The sequence below is a fragment of the Cryptomeria japonica genome, chromosome 10, assembly GCF_030272615.1.
Source record: "Cryptomeria japonica chromosome 10, Sugi_1.0, whole genome shotgun sequence".
NCBI lineage: Eukaryota > Viridiplantae > Streptophyta > Pinopsida > Cupressales > Cupressaceae > Cryptomeria > Cryptomeria japonica.
Genome location: NC_081414.1, coordinates 922513791 through 922526828, shown reverse-complemented (window position 1 = coordinate 922526828; position 13038 = coordinate 922513791). Strand labels below are relative to the sequence as shown.

General features: G+C 33.9%; 1 protein-coding gene across 2 annotated transcripts in view; it reads left to right on the top strand.

Moving 5' to 3' along the window:
* LOC131038360 (uncharacterized) overlaps positions 1-8372 on the top strand; it is a 40031-nt gene extending 31659 nt beyond the window's left edge. Inside the window, exon 7 of one of the 2 annotated variants that reach the window (XM_057970771.2) lies at positions 8166-8372. In XM_057970771.2, the coding sequence (XP_057826754.2) occupies positions 8166-8174 (9 nt within the window). In that variant the 3' untranslated portion in view covers positions 8175-8372. Of the gene's footprint in view, positions 1-8162 lie in introns of both variants that reach the window. The other variant, XM_057970769.2, reaches the window with a different exon arrangement.
* The last annotated feature ends 4666 nt before the right edge of the window (positions 8373-13038 follow it).

The window sequence follows — 13038 nt, the reverse complement described above, 5'->3', positions numbered from 1 at the left end:
GTTGCATCTTCAATAGGAAAATTTATCCACATAATGATGTATTTTGTGATTGTCCTAGCCCTTAACTTCTTTGTGTGTTTAGAGAATTAACCCAAAATTTGAACAAGATGATTCCCCCCTCTTCACATCGGGGCCTCATTGCCTAGGCCTCACTGCTTAGGCCTCACTGCCTAGGCAATATTATACCAGGTGCATTCATATTGGGGGGTTTAATATCCCAAAAATGAGGGTACAATATATTGTCTATCGATGAAAATAGTGGGGTTTTTAATTCGAGCTATGAAAAATATAATATTTGGGAAAAATAGGGGGTCTTTTAATTCAGGTTGTGTATTGGGAGGGGGTGACAAAAAACAAGTTCAGGGCAATATTTTTTGAAAATAGGGGGATTCTTTACTATGCCATGAACACATGTGCTATAACCCAGATTCACTAAGTGAAACCCTTGTGTCTCTTCACCTAGCTCAAGTAACATTTTCTACACAAGTATTCATTGACCAATAATCTTCTCTAAACATGAGATATGAAAAACTTGATATTTTTTTATTTTTGGAGGTAATAGAAACTTGTATACTATACTACTAAATTTTTATAATTCTATTTTGGACCACAATATTTAGGTGAGAGCTTGTTATTCTTCTTTTGTTGTTTTAGGGACATTTTTTTATATGGTTGCAACCTCAAAAAAAAACAAACAAACTAATCTTTCAATTCAAATTTCCTTTCACTATGATGCTCGTTAGCATGTTGTTTCATTTGATTTTGTTCCATGGCCTAATTCTCTTTGATACTTGAAATTACTTGTTTTGATGATTCATATGATTTGAAGTCCATAACTAGAACTCTTGGTGTAACCTTCAATGATGATGTGATGGATAGAGAATGATATCCATATAATGCAATAAGTATGGATATTTTTTAAGCCTTAAATTGAAGGAAGTTTTATATGTACCATTTTTCTAGTGGTACCAAGTCACCCATTCAGACTACTTATCTAAAGTTAAAAGATGTAGATAACTCTCTAAGCACTTGTTGCCTATGTTAGTTTTCCCATATATCTAGGGATGGAATGAAGAGCTACAATATAGTTGAGTACCCAAACAAGATAATAAATTTGCCCAATAACTACCAGTAGATATCCAAGATCATAATCACTAATGTGAGAATTTGCCAAGATCTAGAGACAATGGAAAGAACAAATAAGAGAGAACAAAATGTGACAAGAATAAACTGTATTCTTATAAATGATGCAAAATGTAATCAACTGGATCATCAAGATTATTGTTACATAAAATGTAGATGAGCCTTTTTATAAAGGAAAGGCTAAGAGACAAAAGAGCACACAATGATGACATGTGGCTCAATGAGATGCAAGGGTAGGTAGGGGTAGGTAGGAAAAATAGTAGAATATTCCACATGAGGCGGATCACCCACTGAAGGTGTAATTATCACTCCACAATAAGTGGATATGATAGAGTACTAACAAGATCACACCATAAAAGGTATAAATTCTCCCACATACACACTCCCAATGTAGCACATCTCCCTAGGCATCTCATATGCAAACTACTATGATATGCTTGTACCTGAGTAAACTTAAGTAAAGTTTAACTATATCCAACATGAATAAATAATTACACCAACACCTCCCCTTAAGTGCAACTTAGGGGAATGCACTTAAGTCTACAATGCAACTAATCAATGCAAAATGGGTCCCAACTACTAGGCCATGTTAGGTACACATTTACAAATGCAAATGCACGCAAACTAATGCAATCTCACATAAAGCGAGGAAATAGAGAAAAACCTAATGGAAAAAAACCCTCCCCTAAAAGAGTGATGAAAACTATATACAAAGAACCCTCAAAGAAGTATGAGAAGGACAAAACCCCATGTGAGGAAAAAGTCCCCCCCATATGAGAGAAGAAGAGAGACCAAGTAGCCCCCCGTCAAGGTAGAATCTGCACCAATGGTAGAAGCTCGAAGATGAATGAAGAAACTGCTCCATGAACATCGAACAACATTCCTCTCCTTAGGAAGAAACAAAAACAAAAGTGTATACATGAATTCTCCCCAATCATGAAGGGAAGATGTAGGAAAAAAACTCATGATGAATGAAATCTCTGAAAAACTGCGCAAGTGTCCCCATGTTGATGCTGAAAGTTACCCCCTCTAAAGGTGTTGAACTGCTCCACACTGCTGAAAAAGGTACTCCAAGATCTAGTGGAGATGAATGTAGAATAATATCCAAAGAGTCGCATGTCTCCTCTAAAGATAAAGAGGCATTCTCCAACTGTTGTACAAAAGTATCCACAATCATGTCAACCTCGAAAGAATGATCATGTAGAGAATGCACAAGAGGGTCAGAGTGTTCCCTCACAACAATCAAAGAAGGATCATCTTCATCAAAGAGAAGATGAATGTCATCAATGATGTCTTCTAAATATGCAATGTAGGACTCCACAAACAAGCTTGCAATGTCTATCAAGTAGTCATCCCAATCAACCGAAGTTGGAAGACAAGGAACATCCTGCTGTACTAAATCATAAGAAGACAAAAACATCGCACTAGCTGCATCATCAGGTGTAATAGGTGATATGATATCAAGAGGAGGAGATGAAATGGAAGGCTCAAGAACGGGGTCGTATGTGAGAACCCCCAAGTTCAAGTACCCAAAGTTCTCCTCAAAATCTGAATCATCATGTGAAGAATCAACCTCATCAATAGGACCAAAATGTGAAAAGGAGTACAATCGAGATGTATGATCAACCACCCCAGTCACAATTTAATAGCTCTAGTCTCCAAGTCTTTAATGATAACTGAATCATGTGTGAACTCCACAGTTTTCCTAGTTGCCCCATGTGTGATTTGATAGATGGAAAGAAGACTGTTTATCAAATGGGGTACACACAACACATCATTGAAGGACTTATCCCCAATGACAATAGATCCTTTCCCAATCACATCCATATATGCATGATTGCCCATCAAAATCTGCGACATGTGGCAAGGTTCAAATGAAGAGAACATAGACTGCGAAGATGCTATATGATGAGAAGCCCCTGAATGTAGAAGCCATCTCCTTGAGTCATGACTTGTAGTAGCACATAGAGCTTGTCCCTTTCCTTTATCTGTCCCAAAAGAGTGATCCTTTCCTTTATCCTTTTCTTTGGAAGAAGAAGCCGATATAGACATTCTAGAAGGCAAACTGATTTTGTTCTTCTCAAGAAGATGCTTCAACTCATCAATATCCTTCTTGTAACAATGTTGTTCATCATGTCCCAACTTCTTGCAATATGCACAAAAAAATTGCCCTTATATGATTTCCTCGTAGGTGGGGATGTAGAATCACCTTGTTGTGGAGAGGATGATTGTGCTCCATCTAGTTGTGATTTAGACTTAGGTTGCTTTTGGTTCTTTCTTTTTTTCTCTTGATTGCTTTGATTCCCCTTATTAGCCACCAAAGCTTGTGACTTTGAAGATTTGAGAATCTCCATCTTAGTCAACTTAGATTGCTCAAGAATCAACATCTCCATGAATGCATCAAAGGAGGGAGAAGTGTATGAGGAACCTTGAGCTAACCTATGGGTGTGAAAACTAGATACAAAGGTTGCATACTCTGATGTAAGCTTGTCCAACAAGTTATAAACCAATTGATCATCCTTTTTGCAATGCCACAATCCTTTAGTTTTTCCCTTAGCTCATTTGTTTTTGTGACATAATCTTGGATTGTATCAAAATCCTTGGGATTCAATGTCATGAGTTGTCCATACAATTTCTCATAAATATCCCAAGCCTCTTTGATTGTAGTACACTTATCAATGTGAAAAATGAGGTCATCTGATACATATTTTCTGAAAGTTCCAAGTGCCATAACATTCTTAGTGAGCCTTTCAATTTGAGAATTAGGATCAGGTGGTGTTGTTATTGTTCCATTTACATAATGAATGAGTCATTTTTTCCATTAATTTACTCCATGCCTTAGTTTTCCAAGAAGCATAATTATGTGGAGTTAAAGGAGCAAATTTAGGAGAACCCATAGCACCAAATTGAAAAAAACAAGATAGAGAGAGGCACAATCACACAAGACACCCCCCCCAAATTACTCAAACAAGAAATCCCTCCCCCCCCGCCCCCCAAATGATGATTTGACACTTTATACTTAGTGCGTGTATAATGGGCCACTTGCAAAACAAGACAAAGTGGACTTCTGATTTCAACTTTACAACTTCCTCAAATAGGCTATAAGAGACTCCAACAAATACTGCAAGTGATCTAAACTGAGATCCAAGCAAAATACAAGTACCAAATAGGCCAAAAATGACGAATACTGAAAGTACAATTTCTACTCAAAATCATTGCAAAATAATGGTAGATTATGAAAGTAGAAAAAAAATTATGCACTTTAAAAAAAATGACACCTGAAAAGGAAGTCGTATGAGACCCCAAACAAAGCCTCTAAAGTTGCAAAATTGAAGATTAAACAAGTACAATCATGAAAATATGCGAATTCTGAAAAATCCGTCCATCAAAATTAGAAAATTCCTTCACCACTACGAAGAGCACAAAAAGTTAAGCCCAAATAAAAAAAAATTGCACCAAAAAAGAAGCAAATATGAGCAAGTTATGGCCCTCCGAATTTTGATTGCAAAACTGAAAAGCCCATTGGAGAGGGGGTCAAAAATTTCAAAAAGTACTGATGTGTGTTAATGTCATCATTTCAATGTATTAAATTTGATGACCATATGCTCGTTAAAATGGTTGTCGCACCCCCTGGGATGGGCGTATGAAAAATGACATGTGGCGGTCTTCGATAAGTGTCGTACAATGATGTGTTTGCTGACTAGATTATAGAATGGGCGAACAGGTGGGTACTAATTGGGCTGCCGTACGCCTGTGTGGCCCGCTGAATTGGCGTTAACTGGGTGTTGTGTGGACTAGTCAGAGAGGGATATGTGGGGCTGTGAGGAAAAAATATTTACCGCGTGGCAATTTGTTGGGGAAGCTGGAGGCGGTGCGACCAATGTAACAGGAAGCCATTAGGAGGCAAGGTGGAGCAACCACGGGTGACAACGGGGAAACCATGGGTTGTAACAGAGGGAGCGTGCCCTGGCCAGGAGGAGCTCGGGTAGAGGCGGGAGAACAATGGGGAGCCTGGATTGCCAGAAAAATTGCCAGAGGAGTACGAGTGGCGCCAAATGAACGGTGCATGGTGGAGGATGGCACCAGTGGTGGAAGTACGAGTTGTAGGACTTGCAGAATTGTAGGGATAGTACGGTGGCGGGGGGTGGGGAACCCCCCCACGAAATATAATTTTTAATTTTTTTTTTTTTACAATAATATTAAAAAAACTATGAAATTTAAATAGAAATATGAAAATTAATTAAAATTTCACAGAAAAAATTAATATATTTTTTTTCAAAAAGCTATACTGTACAACCTTATAGGTTAAAATTTTCCTCTAAAATTGATTTTCTCCAAAATAAGTTGAATTTATAGTCAAATTTCATGGAAATGGTCTCCTGGACTCAACTGTGATGTCCAAATCGCTGTAGGATGCCCCCAAAAAATGTAGATCCCCAAATCCAAAAAAATGAATTCTCCAAAATGACTAATCAAAGAAGCCCTATAGGCTTTGATTCCATGTGAGAATTTTCCAAGAGCTAGAGGCAATGGAAAGCACAAATAAGAGAGAACAAAATGTGATAAGAATAAACTGTATTCCTATAAATGATGCAAAATGTGATCAACTAGATCATCAAGATTATTGTTACATACAATGTAGATGAGCCTGCTTATAAAGACAAGGCTAAGAGACAAGAGAACACACAATGATGACATGTGGCTCAATGAGATGCAAGGGTAGGTAGGAGAAATGGTAGAATATTCCACATGAGGTGGATCACCCACCGAAGGTGGAATTATCACTCCATAATAAATAGATATGATAGAGTAATAACAAGATCACACCATAAAAGGTGGAAATTCTCCTACATACACTCCCAATGTAGCACATCTCCCTAGGTATCTCATATGCAAACTACTATGATATGCATGTACCTAAGTAAACTTAAGTAAAGTGTAATTATATCCAACATGAATAAATAGTTAAACCAACAACTAATGATAACATTTGGGATGCCATGTAACTTTTTGATATTCTCCATAAATATCCTTACGATTGTCATTGCTAAAAAAGGATATGATAGCACATACAAGATAGACATATTTAGTAAGTCTATCCACTAGTACCATGATGAAAATTTCACCTTAAAATTTTGGAAGACTTGTGATGAAACCCATGGAGATCTCTTCTAATTATTAGCTAGGAATACCTAAAGATTGCAAAATACTAGGTATCTTGATTATCTTACCTTTTTTAGATACTAGACATTTTGTTATAATTTTTTTTATCACTTTTAAACCATTCCGAAAAGAAATCCTACTAGATTCATTGATATGTCTTAAAAAATCCTAAGTGAAATCTAGTTAGATATCGATGGAGTTCTTGTCTAGAATCTTTTGTTTGATGTGTGATTTTAGCATAGATATAATCTCTTTTACCATTGAGAATCTCCCTTTCAAGAAAACTTAAACTATTTGCTTGAATAATTTTACAATTGTTAAATGAGATTACATGCAAAAATATATTGCTACTGGACTCTAATATCACTTCTTCAACCCAATCTACTTGCAATATTGAAATGACACATAATAATATCTTGTTCTTATTATCCTTCATAGATATTTCATCAACTACTACATTCTCTTCCTCTTTCTTATATACGATCACAAAGTCACATTCCAACATATTAGTCAACCATTCTTTTTGTTCTTCAAAGGATAACCATTTCTCCAAAACATATTTTAGGATAGATCATTATATGTCCTCATAAATAAGTTTGAGTTGATTCTTAATATTCAATGAATGATTTTTGAAAGACACAACCTACCTTCTTGCATGATAATATCTACCTCATATAGCTAGAAAGTATTCTTTCTTGAAATTGTTGTGAGGGGTATTGCTATGCAACCATAATGATTTAAAATATTATATAGTATCTAGAATGTCCTAGGAATCCTATAAAGTTCTTAATAGTTTTAGGAACCAACTACTCCATTGTAACCTTGATTTTGTTCAAATCAAATTACGTCTTCATGTGAAACAATGTGACCCAAATACTCCATCTATCCGTGTCTAAATAGATACTAAAATGATTAGAATAAAGCTAATGTTATTTGAGAAGTTATAATGCATGATCAACATGGTGTAAATGGTTCTCCCATGTCTTGATATAAACTAATATATCATGAAAAATACTAATACAAAATTCAATAAAAATGACTTAAAGATGAAAATCATTGAACAATGAAATATAGGAGGAGCACTTGTAAGAACAAATAGTATAACCAAAAACTTATAATGCTTAGTAGTCCGAGATGTTGATTTAGGAATATCTTCTTTCTTAATTTTAAATTATTGACTCTACTTTTGATGTTGTTTTGGTATTTATTTATTTGAATTGTTTAATAATACTCTAAAATTGGTGTGCTAAACCCGCCTTTCTAAGATAGCAAGATATAACATATAATTTGATTTGTATTTTAATATTTAAAATTTCTCATATATAACATAATTCTTTCAAGAAAATTAACCTAGCTTTGAAATATTCCATGCATCATGTTAGGCTTACACATATTAAAACTAGTTAGCTTGGTAGATTTAAACAATCATTCTTTAAAGCTATCATGATAAGTCCTAATGTGAGTGAGTGTATACTAAAAAATATAGGTAAGGCAAAGGGTTAGATATAACCTATTTCCATGACAAAGATATAATTTTCATAAATTTGAAGTTCTTTTCCACCCAACTACACTCACAGTGGGGTAATTAGCTTCATAGGGGTGATGGTGAGGTGTGCACAACCATTCAAAGGGTCTTATGGATTTGATTACAATGTAGCTTTGACCATACATCAATCCTCACTAAGTCCATTCTGAGTTCCGTGCCTCACTAACTCAAAAAATTACTCATAATATTGGAATTGTACATGATGCTCTGTGAATTTCTTGTTATGGAATTGTACATTTCATGTGTTAGGATAAACGTTCAACTATTTTGTAATTTGCAAGGCTAAAATAATATGTTGGTTTTCTTGTAGCAGGATTCTTGATTGTATATTTACAGAATGTTTAGTTGTTCCTCTGAACAAGGACTGATACTTACATAATGTTTATCTGGAGCAGTACTGACAGATGGTTATTAACATTACTCTCCGGGGTCTATTGATTTTAAACTATGTGAAGCATTTGTAATTGCTTACACAACTAAATATTTTTTGGCCCCTTTCAATATAGGTCTGCAGATTTAGCATTACTTTTTAAAAATAATACAAGTGTCAACATCACATGCACAACGTTTAAATTGGAGAATAAACTCTCATTGATGTACTAGTAGGACACACAAAGTAAACAATTGTTTTCCACTACAGGAAAGAAAAACTAAACAATAGATTATTCTATAGAATATAGGAAGAAATGATTTTCTAGATGTCAATCAAAACATGATAGTTTGATTATTAAAATTCATTGTTATTTTAATTTTATTTCAAAGATATGGTAGTACATATTCATAGTCCATTATTTTTAAGTTTATTTTATTTTATTTTCAAATATTCTTATTAAATTCAAATATAGATGATTTTTTTCCAAGAAAGAAATAATGTCATATGTTTTTTTTTTAGCTCATTCTAGTAGTAGGGTTGGTTTTTAAATGTTTTCTTTATACAAAATGACTAAATTAATGGGCGTTATTTATAGCTATGAAGTGGTGATATTGATTTACACATTTTTTTTAATAAATAAATTAGTTAAGTTAGTAGTGCTTGTTTGTAATTTATTTTTTATTAATGATTTTTAAATTTAAAAATTGAAGTGAATATAATTATTTTTTAATTTATATTTATATTTTTTCTTCGATTTCTATTATAAATGGAAAGCTATGATAATATTAAAAAAATTAAAACATAGAAATTGTAGTTTTATTGCAATCAAATGAATTGATACTATTTAGTCTTTAATTGATTTTATAAGAGTGCAATCAATAGAAATAAATTTAAAAGTAGAGAAAAAAGAAGTCCTATAAATTTGTGCAATCAAAGTAGTGCATGCAAAATTTAAAACAAAAACAAAAATTATATAATAAAGATAATATGGGGAATACTTTCACTTTTGGTAAAAATAATAATCAATCTTCCTTATTTCACCCTTAAATGGATATGGATGCATTTGACATAGGTGCGAAATTTGATGGTCTATATAACATTTTTTTTTTCACTTTTGAATTGTAAATGACAACTTAAATAAATATCTAGTAGATTGAATGGATTGGTACATTATATTTGCATATATGACACTTTATATTATTAATAAATTGTAAAATAATATTATAAATAAATATAATATAATACTTTAATTTATAATTTAATACATATTTTTAATAATTTTTATTATAAAAATACAAATTGATTTAGAAATATTATGAAAAGATAGGATATGATTGTTTCTAATTTTTAAAATATATTAAAATGAAGTTTGAGAATAGTTTCTATTTTTGTATTTAGAAACTTGATTTAATTTTTAAAATATTTTTAATTTAGGAATTTGTCATAATAGATTAAATTTAAGATTTTGACATTTATTAATTATTTTATAACTTTTATTATAAATATATATTAATTTAGAATCTTTTTAAAATAGAATATAATTGTAAACAAGATTGTTTTGAATATTTTTTGTGTGAATTTAGAAACTTAGTACATTTAAAGACTTTTGAAATATTACTAATTTATCACTGTATTTTAATTTTACACATTTTATATATATAAAAGAAGAAGGATTTTCATTTATTTTCAAGAACCACATCCATCTACATTTTATGGTGGCATTTTTTAAAATGATAATTTCTTTTAAAAACTAGCATACTTATATTTTAAAAAATCTAAGTATGTCAAGAGATATCATATTTAAAAATATGTAGCATTCATAAATAATATTGAAGAGTTTATTGTAATAAAATTGATGTGAAATGGTTCAATAAATCACTTAGACTACTTGAAGGAAAATCCAAAATATAAATATTTAACTTTTGATTTACAATGATCTACTTATATATAAATATTAGATTTAGTATTTGTAATATTTATTGAAACCTAACCCTAATCATATATCTAATTTTAAGTCTAACCCTAACCTTAATCTTTATCTAATATTAAATCTAACCCCAAATGAATCTAGACACTAATCTTATTTAAACCCTAATGTAACATTGATCCTAATGCTAATTCATCTAACCCCAATCCTACCTTTAATTATAATTCTAAACCTAACCTTAAACTAATCTAACTTTAAATCTAACCCTCATTGATCCCTAATCTAATATTAAACCTAACCATAATTAATCTCTAACCTTAACCCTATTTAAACCTTAATGATATATTAACCCCAACTCAAATATTTTTCTTATAAGCATAATTTTAACCTACCCCTAATTGAGCCTTAGCCCTAACTCTTATTTAACCCTAATATAACATTACCATAACCCTAACCTTACCCAATATTAGCCCTAATAATATTCAAACCATAATCACAATTAAACCATAATCCTAACCTTATTTTAAACCTAACCCTTGTTGGTGTAAATAAATATTCTTTATGGATATTATTACACTTTACTTAAGTTAACTTAGGACAATGCATCTCTTCGTAGTTTGGATTTGAGACACTTAGGGAAGTGTGCACATAAGGATAAAGCTTGTAAGAGAAATTCCACCTTTTGTGATCTTGTTTTGTTGTTACACTCCACATTCGGTGGGTCATCCACCTCTTGTGGAATATTATATTATTTCTCCTACCTACCCCTTGTATTTCTTACCTACCCTTGTTTCTCATTGAGCCACATGTCATGATTGTGTGCTCGTACATCCATATGGCCTTGCCTATATTCATTGTATTGGTTAATCTAGTTGATCATTTGCATATTGATGAGAATACAATTTGTTCTTGTCATTCTATTATCTCTCTTTTTATGCTTTTCATTGTGCCCATGATCTTGGCAAAATCCTACATGGTATCAGAGCCATTGGGGCTTCATTGATTGGTTTTTGGAGACATTTTGGAAGGCTTCTCTTTTCGGATTTGAGGAACAAACATTTTGTGGAGGCATCTTAGAGCGTTTTCAACCTCACCATTGCATTCGGGAGGCCATTTCCATTAAAATTGAGTATAAACTTGATCATATTTGGCAAAAATAGACTTTTGGGGGTGGAGGAATCTTTTGTCGAATTTGGGCAGTATGGTACGAATTTTTCGGATCTATAAAAAAAAAAAAAAAAAAAAAAATTTGAAAATTTTTCTAGTCTTTGAAAAGTTTTTTTTGAAAAAAATAAAAAAATAAAATAAAAAATACGAAAAAGGCGAAGGGGATTTTTTTTTCAAAAAAAAAAATAAAAAAAAAAAATTGGTTTTTTGGGGGTCCGAAGACCCCCCCTGCCCACCGTACCTTTCTTGCAGGCTTGTTAGACTGCTCAGGCCATTGTGCAACACCAACTCAGGCCACCGGTAGCTCCCCCAACTTTCGTATAGGCTCCGACAACCTCAAAGCCACTGATTTCGGTAGCCCAGCGACCACCGCCAGCAGCCCCGCCGCTGCCCGGAGCCACAGCTCGCCGCTTGCTGCTACCCACAACGCCGCCCAGCCCGCCCAGTCTTGTTGCTCAGACTGCCACTGGCTGCCACCCAGACTGCCGCCGGGACCTCTCGACCCCGCCAGCTGTTGCCCAGACCGCCACTGGGACCTCCCGACCTTGCCGCCGGCCCTCCGGCAGCCACCACCGGCCCTCCGGCCATCACCTTCCAGCCGCTGCCGAAAACTTTTCCGGTCGCCGTCAAAATTCTCCGGCCATTGTTTTCCGGCTGCCGTCAAAATTCTCCGGCCACCGCTTTCCGTCCGCCATCAAATTTTTCCAGCCACCGACTGTTTGATTTTCGGTGACCGCCAACAAGAGCGCCCAGTCAGCGCTACCTAGTTTTTTTGCATAGTCAGTGCCCAGTCAGTTTTTTGGAAATTCACAGACCCCTCTCCGTTGAGCTGTTTCATTTTTTGGGCCAACTTTGGAGGCTCATAACTTGCTCAATTTTGCTTCTTTTTTGGTGCAATTTTTTTTGATTTGGGCTATTTTTTCATGCTCTTCACAGTGGTGTGGTTATTTTCTAGTTTTGGTGCACTTTTTTTTTTTTTCAAAATATTCAGATTCTCTCAGTTGTACCTACCCAATCCTCAATTCTGCAACTTCAAAGGCCCCATTTGAGCTCATACGACCTCCTTTTCAGGTGCCATTTTTTTTTGAAAGTGCATTTTTTTTCATCTACTTTCATAATATATGATCATATTTCAGAGATTTTGAGTAGAAGTTGTACTTTCAGATATTGGTCTTCTTTGGCCTATTTAATACTTGTAAAGTTCTTGGATCTTAGTTTAGATCTCTTGCATTATTAGTTTGGGTCTCTTTTGGCCTTATTGAGGCAGTTGTAAAATTGAAATAAGAATCCCACTTTACCATTTTTTGCAAGTGGCCCATTGTATACGCACTAAGTATAAAGTGCCAAATCATCACTTTTTTTGGGGGGGGGGGTCTTTGATTGAGTGAATTTGGGGGGGTGTCTTGTGTGATTGTGCCTCTCTTTGTTCTATTTCATTTTTGTTTCAATGAGTCCTCATAAATTTCCACCTTTAACTCCACATAATTATGCATCATGGAAAATTAAAGTATGGAGCAAATTAATGGAAAAAGGTCTCACACATTACATAGACGGAACAATAGCAACACCACTTGATCCTAAGGTTGATCCTAATGCTCAGTTAGAATGGCTCACTAAGAATTGCATGGCTCTTGGAACTTTGCACAAGTATGTATCAGATGACCTCATTTTTCACATTGAGAAGTGTACAACAATCAAAGAGGCTTGGGATATGTTTCA